Source organism: Alligator sinensis, unplaced genomic scaffold (genome assembly GCF_000455745.1).
Source record: "Alligator sinensis unplaced genomic scaffold, ASM45574v1 scaffold262_1, whole genome shotgun sequence".
NCBI lineage: Eukaryota > Metazoa > Chordata > Crocodylia > Alligatoridae > Alligator > Alligator sinensis.
In genome coordinates, this window is record NW_005841904.1 from 104,060 (window position 1) to 115,099 (window position 11,040).

An 11,040-nucleotide genomic window follows, 5' to 3' on the forward strand; every position below is an offset into this window, starting at 1 on the left:
ACCATTAGTCAAGGAAGTGAGTATCCTGAGGTCACTCTTTAGCCCACCCTTCCTAAATGGCACTGGGATGCCTTTCTTCCAAGCCACTGGGCCATGAGGTTGGGCACTCTTTGTGGTACAATCTTGTCCAAATGAACAAGCAATATAAGCCTTTCAGAGCTGGCCACAACTGCTGCAAGTTTAAATCCTCTGAAATAATTTAAAGATGTGGCTTGAAAAAGGATGTTGCCTATTTATTAAAACAGCAAGCATGATTATACCAAGCCAATTTGCTGGTTTAACAGATGGAAACTTGTTAAAATCTTTCTTCCAATATGTTAAGAACCCAGTTTTGCTACAAATTATGAAGTATGACTTGTGAGTCAAGCCCCAGTGGAGAGGATGTCTCATAATCCACAGCTCTCAGTTTTGCGTTCAGGACTCAGGAATTTTCCTTAAAAGACTTTATTACATTTTTGTTTTCAGAAGAACAAGTCAGACTATTCAAGTGATCCCAATGGTTACCTTGGATTTTGTTTTAACTAAGGCACCCTAGAATTGATATTTTACTATGGCAAGGAGAGTAAGATCATGAAGGTTATTGGTTATTCATTTAAAGCATGATTCTACTGTGTTTAATCCTAGTGGTTAGTCCCTTCCTCTGTACATACTTTCACTGATTTTAACAGGTATACTTAACGTATCAGGTATTGTTGTGGTATAATGGAACTCTATCCAAGGATTTTTTTAAACATACTTTGGAAGATGACCAATTTAGGAATTTCTGTATGTCCAAATACTGATGGGAAAGCTAAGAAAGATACCTTAATTCCCACCCCCTATAATGTTCTGTGCTTCTGTTTTGTCCTTGTTGTATCCCAGGTGAAGATAATTCCTGCACTTCATACACAGTAGGCCCTTTTCTTCTGAGTACTGAGATGTGCTTTACAAAGAAGCCAAGTAGTGCCATCATCTTTCATCTGGGGAAACAAATGGTTCACCAACTTTCCTTAATTCAGGTACGTAGTGGTGTAGCCCAAGAAGTTCCTCCTGCCTTTACTTCTGGCCACATAAAAAAGCTGTCCCTCTTGTTGACTGCCACTCTGTCCTTCTGAACAAAGCTACACAGAAAGATACAGGGACACCAGAGAGTAAAGAAATCAATGCGAGAGGAAACAAAATAGCAGTTAAGGAGTACAAGAGGTGGGAGTGGAAGGATTTTTGGAGTCAGGGTGATAACTTGGAAGATTTTGAATTTATTGTTAATGTTCAAAATCATGAGAGTTGACTCTCTTCTACTTGACATTCAGGATTTGAACGTACTGAAATTAACAGACACATCGATTTCTATGCTGTTGTTTGCTTCTTTACTTTTTAAAAAAAAAAGTGGCCTCACCCCACTTGCTGCCTATGCTTATAATAACAAAATTGGGGAATGCATAGTAGAGGACAGGACAGGGATAAGCTAAAAATGATTAGTGGAAAAGGAAGAAAGAAAAGAAAAGGACAGTAACAGACTGTGAGGAAAAAGCAATTGTCTCTTCCATCTTTCCTTTCTGGCCAGTAGAATGCCTACTATTATAGCTGGAGAAACATTGGGATAGTGTGCTTGAGTGTGTATTGACAACATTTTATAAAAGCAGGACATTGTCTGCTGTGGTTCCCTTGCTTTATCTGTGGCAGGTTAGGGTATTAGGTCTATGTTGTCTCAAGGTTGATGGTAGTCTTATGCAGAGTTTAGATTATGGTTGTATGAGATGGTTTGGATAGGGATAATCCTACCTCAGGCAGGTGGTTAGACTAGATGACCTCTAGAGGTCCCTTCCAGCCCTACGTTTCTATGACTGTGACACTATACTCATTAATTTGCTGTAACTCAGAATGGCAAAAAGGATGGATTAGAAAAATAAATTTAACAAAAAACATTGTCAAAAGAAAACAGTAAAAGCCAAATGCCTCTTTCTTAGGTTCACTCTTCGGACTTTTAAGTATAGAAAATATCTCCAGATGGGTTCATATCTTTCTCTTTCATTCTTTTCTGAGGTGGGAGATATTTTTTCTATTCTATCTCAACTGACTTGTTAAGACATCAATGGCAATTGTCCTAACTAGTTGCTTCAGGTTTCCCATATGAACTAGAAAGGGGCAAGTCCTGCAAACCTGCTGGACTAGGCTAGGACGATAATTCAACGTGGAGCGTCTTAATCCACTGACAGCAGCAGCTGCTTTCTTCAGAAGCTTCTGTGATGTGTAAACATCCCAATGACATTTATACACATTACAGGAACTGGGGGAGATGCTTCTGTCCTGAGAGAGATTCTTTATCCAGCCACACAGGGCTTTTGTAACTAGACGCATGTCCTGCCTATGCTGCACTTTCTTTGCTTGAAGATTGGAAGCAGGAAGGATATCAAATAGCGAAGTACAAATTTATAGACAGGTATAAGATTTCAAACAACTTTGTGTGTGTTCACTGAGAGATTAATTTAAAATCAGGAGAGACAAAACCACAAGCAGGAATAATATGATAGGTTTAGTTCTCTACTTACCCACGCCAGCAAGGTTAAGCTTAATAGGATTATGCACCTGTAGAACCTGTTTAACAGATTGGGCTTTATCTATGCAGCTCTTGCTTCCACTTAACGTCTAAGAAATCATAATGTCAGTGTAAATCGTGATGTGATGTGCAGAATGCTTCACTGAAGTGATTCATGCCATATGGTCTGAGGAGCAAAATGGGCACAGTTTATTTTTAAAGAATGAGAAATATGAACTTGGAATATGCATTGCTTTGTCCTGCCAGGCTGGAGATTTGCTGCAGAGGAGGCCAGATCTTTTTTTGCTAGTTTGGTGGCATGTCACAAGAGTTTGTGGCTGCAGTCACAAACTTTTTTGTCCACACCACAAAAAGCATCATCACTTTTCACAAGTCCCATCTGAAAGCAGAGGTCAAAAGGACACTATAGAGAACACTATCCTCTCATCCCCTCTTGATTGTTTAGGGGATGTAAGATAGATCTTGATCTATCTTAATCACTATAATGATTTTTTTTCCCCTGGGGGAAGCCCCTGAGTGGCTGGTCACACAAGGGGATCAAGCAGCACACTTTTGTTGCTTTTGTGGTACACTAGTGTGCCCTAGCACACCCTTTGGGAATCACTGGAATAAACAGTGTGGCCTATTCAGAGAATCTTAACTCTGCCCTTTGGAATACTCTTCATGAGTTGTCCCAGCCGCCTGTGGAGGGTTCGGGATTGAGAGTATGGACAGGGGTAGAAAGGTAAGAAAGGTTTATTGACTTAACAAAAACACAGCTACGTGTAGTAACAAGACAATGGCAGACAAGAACAATTCGTGTTGGCAACTTATCGGCAGTCCCCTCTGATGCCTGATATACAACAAGTTTCTCTTTCCAAAAAGCTCAGCGAAGTCAGGCCTCCCCAATCAGCGCTGTCTGAGAGGTACCAGGAAGGACCCTGGTATTCAGTCCTTGGGCTCTTTGAGACCCACAGGCCCACTGATCCAGGCCACCAGCTAACTAATTCTTTTCACAGAGCTGTATCTTCCTTCAGAATGATTTCCAGATATTCCAGCCAATTTGTAGCTTCTGAACGGTACTGATAACATACAGCCACTCAGATTCCTTTTACTTCAACTGTCCTTAGACTGACCAACAGCAGTACAAGCCTTGCATTCCTTTGATAAGGTTAATTTTAACTACACCACAGGGCCTTACTACTTCAGGGCTTTGCTAAATTTACTAGGCCTTACTACATCTTAAACTTTAACTAGGCTCTTAGCAACAACATATAGCTTAAATCTAAACAAATACAGAAAAACACTTGGTCTAATCTTCATAGAGCCTTCAGCAAGCACCTTTATCACACAGACATAATTTTCAGCTGTCACAATGAGTAGAGAGATGTATCATAGTGCTTACGGTTAGAAGGGACCTAAACAGATCATCAGGTCCGTTCCCCTCCCCCTGGGCAGGAAGGGGTGCCGGGGTCATATCACCCCAGCCAAATATCTGTCCCAGCCTCCTCCTGAAGACCCCCAAGGTAGGAGAGAGCACCAACTCACTTGGGAGCCCATTCCAGAGCCTGACAGCCCTAACTGTAAAGTAATGTCTCCTGATGTCCAGCCTGAACCTTCTCTCTAACAATTTGTGGCCATTATTCCTAGTAACCCCGGGTGGTGCCTGGGGGAACAGAGCCTCCCCCAATTCCCGCTGGCCTCCCCTGGTGAGGTAGTAAAAGGCCACCAGATCCCCTCTCAGTCTTCTCTTGTGGAAGCTGAATACATTCACGCCCTTTAGCCTCTCTTTGTATGGCCTGCCCTGCTGCCCCTTGACCACGCAGGTGGCTCTCCTCTGGGCCCTCTCAATGCTAGCCACATCCCTCTTGAAGTGCGGCACCCAGAACTGGATGCAATACTCCAACTGTGGCCTGACCAGCACCCCATAGAGGGGAAGGATCACCTCCCTGGACCTGCTTGTGATGCACCTGTAGATGCATGACAAGGTGCAGTTAGCCTTACTGACCGCTCCTCACATTGGCAGCTCATGTTCATCCTGGAGTCAACAATGACTCCAAGATCCCTTTCTGCCACCATGTTGACAAGAAGGGTGTTCCCCAGCCTATCGGTGTGTTGCTGGTTCCTTCTCCCTAGATGCAGCACCTTGCATTTGTCTACACTGAATTCCATCCTATTCTCATCCACCCACCTCTGTAATTTGTCTAGATCTAGCTGGATTCTGTCCCTCCCCTCCAGTGTACCCACCTCGTCCCACAACTTGGTGTCGTCAGCGAATTTGGACAGCGTGCTTTCCACACCCACATCCAGATCGCTGATAAAGATGTTGAACATTACAGGCCCCAGGACCGAGCCCTGGGGGACTCCACTGCCCATATCCCTCCAGGTCAAAAACCACCACCACTCTCTGGGTGTGACCATCTAATCAATTTGCCACCCATGTAGATAGCCATGTTAGTCTAAAGTCAAGTACAAGGCATGGTAGATTTCGACCTTTTAGGCTAAGCAGTGTGTGTGTGTGTGTGTGTGTGTGTGTGTGTGTGTGTGTGTGTGTGTAGAACAAGCTTTTGTTGGCTGATGCTCACTTCACAACCCTTCTACTTTACTGTCTTATTTGACTTCTACTTGACTAACATGAGTCTGTAAGGTGCAAACCTACCTAGCTCAGGTACAAAAAAGTGCCTTTCCTTTGTAATGCTGCTATCAGAACAATCAAAAGCTAAGGGGGAGGTGTAGTTGCCAAGGACATTAGTGGTCCCAACAATTAAGAACACATCTTGCTGAAATATTTTCAGGCCCCCAGTCCTAGCCCTATTGAAGTAAATGGCAAAATACTTATTAAACTGTGCGCTATTTACCTTACCTCCATGAGCCAATAATCTCACAGAGCTAGATTGTCTCTCACAGGTACAACTCTGTGAGTGTGTCTACATGAGATGCTTTACTGCACAGCAGACTAATCTTCTGTAAAGTGTCAGCTTCTACACATGCGCACCATTTACTGTGCAGTAAATTAGTCTCCTGTGCAGTTAGTTACTATCTGTAAATACAGATAGTAAACTAAGTGCACCGTAGGTACCGCTCAGTAGTGCACGTGTAGATGCTGACCAGGAACAAATTTGCTCCCAGCCAACCCCAACACTAGAGGGCCACAGGGGATGGGGAACGCCCCCGTCCTGGCACTACTCGGCTCCAAGCTCCTGCCAGAAGCTGGAAGCCAAGCAGTGCCTGGATGGGGTAGCTCTCTGCCCCACTTCCCCTCCCAGTGCTGCTCAGCTCGCCATAGGACTTGGGAGCTCCCTGCTTCCCTGTGTAGCCCAGGGCTGGCCTTTCCGGGGAAGCTCCCAGCCAGCTCTGGGCTGTGCAGGGATTTCCCCAAGCAGCCTGGGGCTGGCTGGGAACTGTCCCGTCAATGTAGGCATGTTCCCAGAGAAGGCTTACTGCCAAGTATTTCACTAGGCAGTAAGCCTTTGTAGCATTAATAGCATGCATAGATGTGCCCTGTATTGAGAATAGTAGAGAGTCATACCAGCTCAGGAGGGGAAAGTACTGAAAGAGTTGCACTCCGTAGCTGGAATATATAACTCACCTCGTGCAGCTGGTCCTGTGTAGAGATAGCTTTGCTTTACTCTTTGACTTTGCCTCACCGTCCTTGGAGAACCATCTGCTCCTGAGGAAGTAATCTTGAAGCAATGCCTGTGCTCCCTTTCCAGAAACTACAATTCTAACCATAGAATGTGAGAAAGGTATTATTCCTTCTCCTCAACCACATACTCACAAGGGCTAGACAAATTGTAGCCAGGAGTAATACACTATTATAACTTTTAAAGCAAGTTAAATTCATATGATTCCTGCCTGCTGTTTTACAATTAAGGCTGCCTTCCTTGGAGACTTTATGAAGTACATAAATAAAAGTTCTCCCCACCAGATCACCCTCACACTCTTCACCAGTACTCCTTTTTGCCAAGACTAAATGGCTAAAATAAATGTGGAGTTTCTAGACCCAGAACTTCTTGGAGATATAACATAACAAAGTTAATAAAATGTCCCCGATAAAAAAGCCTTTCATTTTGACCTATCATATCTCCCATGTACCTTGTCACAAAGTTTTCAAAATAGTTCTTTCCGGATTGAAATCTATATGCAACAAGGTCAGGTGGATTGGAGTTTGGGGAGACAGAATCTAAATCAAATGCTTATAATGGGAGGCAAGCTTCAATGATAGAAAGCAGATATTTGAAACATTTACACCAGTAAAAATGTCATTATTTTGAATGGTAATGTAAGTTACTCTCATGTCTTCAGGGACACCCAGCCAGCTGTTAGGAGGTAGCTGCCTAAAATGGACACCATTTCAGCACCTCACAGTTAAACTGCAGGGAGCTAATAATATCCTATTTGCATTGTGCAAATGGCTATCCTAAAATGAAATTAAATTGAACTGCAGACACACAACATGTGTACCAGTGTATAGTCACACCTGACTATCCCAGCAGTATCTTTACTTTAGAGTAGTGGCTTCCACTGGTGTTGGTTTGTACATCATGTCTGTCCCATCTTTACACTGATATAAAGACAGATTTTACTACTGTAAATGTACCTTGTGTGTGCACCTTCAATTAAGTAGCACTAGCTACTTAATGCACAGGATTCTTAACCTGTGTAAATTGCTATATTCTGTTTTAGTTAGTGAAACTCTAATTTGCATCTGATTCTTTTGAATGTGTGGACTGGACACAAAATTGCACCAGTTTAACTGTTATTGTAAACTGATTTAGGGTACATACAGTTGTTTGGAGAGATTAGAGGAAGGTTAGATCACATTAAAAATGGCCACCCAATCTAATGTAATTTGCCCTGATGTGGACCTTACACTTAGATCCCTAGTTAGGTCAATCTAAGTGCAAACTGTATGGAAGATCAGGAAGGTTAGGTCCATCTAAAAATGACCAACCTGATCTAAGTTAACTGTACCTAGGAGGTAATTTAACTTGATTGGGTCCAGTGAGATCAATCTAATTGAACTTCTGTACAGTCCCCAGTGCAGTCCCAGGGCTGGGAAAGCCCAGCTGCTGGCCCCAGGTATAGGGCTGTGCTTTTCCTAACCCCCTACTGCCCTGGCACCGAGCTATTTTTAGCCCCCCCCCCCCGCCCAAACCCCATGCTCCACTCCCAGATGGATAACCCGTCTCACAGACCAGCCACCACCCCCACCCCCCACCACCTGCCAAACCCCCTATCCTGCAAGCTGCTCCCAGTGCCATTTTACTGGCTTTCACTGGTGCTGGGAGCCAAGGAAGTAAGCTGGGATGTTGGCAAGACTGGGAGGTTGGTTTGCTGGGAGGGTTGTTTGTCTGGGGGTGGGGGTGTTGGGAGGCTAAAAATAACCCGTGGTTCTGGGGGGGTTGGGGGGGATCTCCCTCATCCCTCCCCAAGCCTCACCACAGACCCTGCTGGTCACTCTGACCCACCAATCCCCCTAGGGACCCTGTAAGCCTCCCCAATCCCACCAGCCCCCCATGGACCTCGCTAGCTGCCTCTGATCTCCCCCCGTCCCCCATCTCAACATACTTAGATTGGGTGGCCATTTTTAAGTTGATCTAACTTCCCCCTAACCTCCCTGAATCTCTGTACATACCCTTAGTTAAACTAGTGTTATTTTGGGTGGACATCCCAATCAATTTTGAATGAATGTAAGTATGCTAACTATGGGCTTAGCATTGGGTTTAACTAAATCAGTTTTTAAACTATATTAAGTTACGTATGTGCAACCTTTGTTTGTAGACAAGTTTAAAGATCAGCATGCAAGGTTTTCCCAACAGCTCAAAGAATAGCTGTTTGTCTACAGATAGAAGTTGAACCATTTTCATTTAAACAATTTAAATTAAATCAAATAACACCCTCTGAAAACACTCCTATTTTGGCTTAAGAATACTTTATTTCATTTTAGCTTAAACCTGTCCTTAATCAATTTAAACTAAATCAATATAAGTTACTTATATTGATTGAAAAGTGTCCACATAGTATTTTGCATTGATTTAACTCAATCAATTTTAAATTACACATTTATTTAAGCCAGTACACATTTGCATATAGACAAGCTCTCAGTGTTAGACAAAAAAATTGTTAGTACTTTGAATATTTTATTCCCCTTTCTTCTCTGCTTCTATGGTCCCCTCTAGTGGTTGTTTTCTATGAAATGCATCTTTATACTGCATATTATTTAAATGAAAATATACAGGAAGAGGCATGTAGATTTGTTTGTGCTCTGCATTGAAATAGCTGTTGTGGAATCTGCTTCTCATCTCTTTACATTAGATCTGCTATTTCACCATGTTGTATATTATAAAGGAGAAAATTAATGGATTTTATGAAACTTATGCTTACTGTGTCTCTACACATTTTTATTTTTATCATGAAGAGCCTGAATACTGCTTTTCCAAGAGTAATTCCTTCTAACTCACCCCCGCCACCCTCCTCAAGTGCCCCTCACTCCCAGTCCACAGCCCCCTACTCTTCGTAGGTTCCCCAGGCCCAGGTCCCATAGCCCCCCACCCTCCGCCTCCTGCCCTCCCATCCCAGCAGTACCCAAGTGGGTGGGACCTGGTGCAAGAGAGAGCACTGAGCTACAACCCCATCTACTGATGCTGTGACCCCATTTGGGGTCGCGACCCAGAGTTTGGGAACCGCTGCTCTAAGCATGCAGCACCTTATAATATGCAATGATAAAATCCTGAAAGTGGACAATCATCTGCTTGCATTAACCACAAATTGGAAACAATTTCTTTGTACCCTCAGTAGTTAGTATCTTTGAATGCTGAATGTAACACTTGAATATATGAAGTCCCAAAGTTATGATGATGAATGCAAACTATACTAAGGTTGCAAAGTTCAGCACTCAGAAGTTATGAAATATCAGAATTAATGTGACTGATATGACCCTAGTTAGATTATTTACATATATGTATGTGTAGTAGTATGAATCAATATTAATAGAAATGTGTGGTAAAATCAAGCATAATAGGAAGTGCCTGAGGCCTCATAAAGACATTCAGTTTCTCCTCGGAGAGTTGCTGCTCTCTCAGGAAAAACTACAAGTGTACAGATGTTCATGCTTTTTCTCTCAGAGTAAAAATGCCTGTTCCAGGAAAAAATAACCTGGGAACAACCAGAGTTAAATCATTCCCAGGAGAATTTCTCCTGGAAGAGCAAATGTCTATATATGATATGGCTTCTCTCAAAAGAGAACAAAGTCCTCCTGCAGCCCCTGGCTCCAGGGAGATGGTGTTGTCACAAACTGGATTCTGCTGTTCCAGCAGGGAGCAGAACATGCCCCCTTCACAATATCCACACTGTGCTCCAGGAAAACACAGGCTGACCACAGGCAGACTGCATCAGCCAACTGGGGCTGCCTTATGCGCCGCTTCCATTTGTCACCAGGCAGACTACTAGTGCATGCTCATGTACAAATAATTTGGGAGAATACTTCCAGGTTTTTTCTCCTGCAACTTCTGTGGCAGGTCCATGGCTCACAGATCTGACTCTTAAGTAAGGCGACTGTCTTTTCAAAATGAAATGGTGGGACACATGCCCACCTTCCCACCCCCCGACAGTGGCACAGCCAGAACAGAACTGAGTGGGGTGGGGGCACATGTGGACTACCCGCTGTGGGCTATGGGGTCTCCACCCTACTGCCCTCCCCTGGGAGCCCCATGCTGGCTGCGTGCTCCCTGCCTGTCTGGCAGCAGCAGGGAGCACAGCTCCTCACTGCTGCCCCCACTGCTACTGGGCATGAAGTGGGTGCATGGCCAGCGCAGGACTCCCAGGGCAGGGAGTCTAAAATAACCCTAACCCTAACCCACACCCGTCTAAAATAACCCTAACCCTAACCCACACCTGTTGGATGAACCACCCATGGCTCTCATCATGCTCCCCACCCTGGGCCCATGCACTGCCCCAGCTAGGCAGCACTCCCACTCCTTCCTTCCCCCACCATGGAAAGGTTCAACCTGTCCCTCTCCCTAACTTACCTGCAGGAAGCTGCTCTCCATGGTGCCCAGCTGTATTCCCCGCCACACGCATGTATGTGGGCGTGCACATGCACATGGTGCCCCATGTGTCTGCTCCCAGCTGCAAACTGGAGCGCAGGGGCCTGCAAATCTGGGACAGATGCTGCCCTGGAGTCGTGCAGCCCCTGGACCTGATGGTCCCGTCCTGGGCCTGTCCCGCCCAAGCAGGGACTGGTGGTCACCGCCACGCACCTGTGCTGTGCTGTGCTGTGCTGTGCTGTGCTGTGCTGGAGAGATCGCCATAGAAAAGTGGGGCTGGGAGGGACCTCCAGGGGTCATCCAGTCCGGCGTGGCTGCACCCGGGAAGCGGGGTGCAAGAACGTAGGCAAAGGTCGTGAGCAAACTTTGAAAGTGAATTCTTCTTTAGAGGGGAAAAAAAGTGGGAAACGTGGCTGTTCCCTTGGGGGCTGGCAGCCTGCCGGGGGCTGCTCGGGGCCCGCGGGGGCGGGGGCGGCG

The 11,040-nt window shown here is 44.9% G+C and overlaps 1 protein-coding gene and 1 long non-coding RNA gene across 3 annotated transcripts in view; one reads left to right on the forward strand and one right to left on the reverse strand.

The window, feature by feature from the left end:
* Positions 1-814: 814 nt before the first annotated feature.
* LOC112549401 lies at positions 815-10,675 on the reverse strand. 2 transcript variants are annotated; one of them, XR_003092799.1, is made up of 4 exons: positions 10,546-10,664; positions 6,105-6,239; positions 2,529-2,702; positions 815-1,100 (listed from the first exon to the last, which is right to left on the reverse strand). It is a non-coding gene; the product is annotated as an uncharacterized LOC112549401 (long non-coding RNA). The 2 variants fall into 2 exon arrangements; XR_003092798.1 differs by lacking the exon at positions 6,105-6,239 and having other exon boundaries at positions 10,546-10,675.
* The window catches only part of FAM98B (family with sequence similarity 98 member B), a 25,663-nt gene continuing 25,174 nt past the window's right edge, over positions 10,552-11,040 (forward strand). Inside the window, 3 exon segments of the mRNA XM_025197734.1 lie at positions 10,552-10,777; positions 10,780-10,873; positions 10,876-10,915. Coding sequence (XP_025053519.1) covers positions 10,565-10,777; positions 10,780-10,873; positions 10,876-10,915 — 347 coding nt within the window. The 5' untranslated portion in view covers positions 10,552-10,564.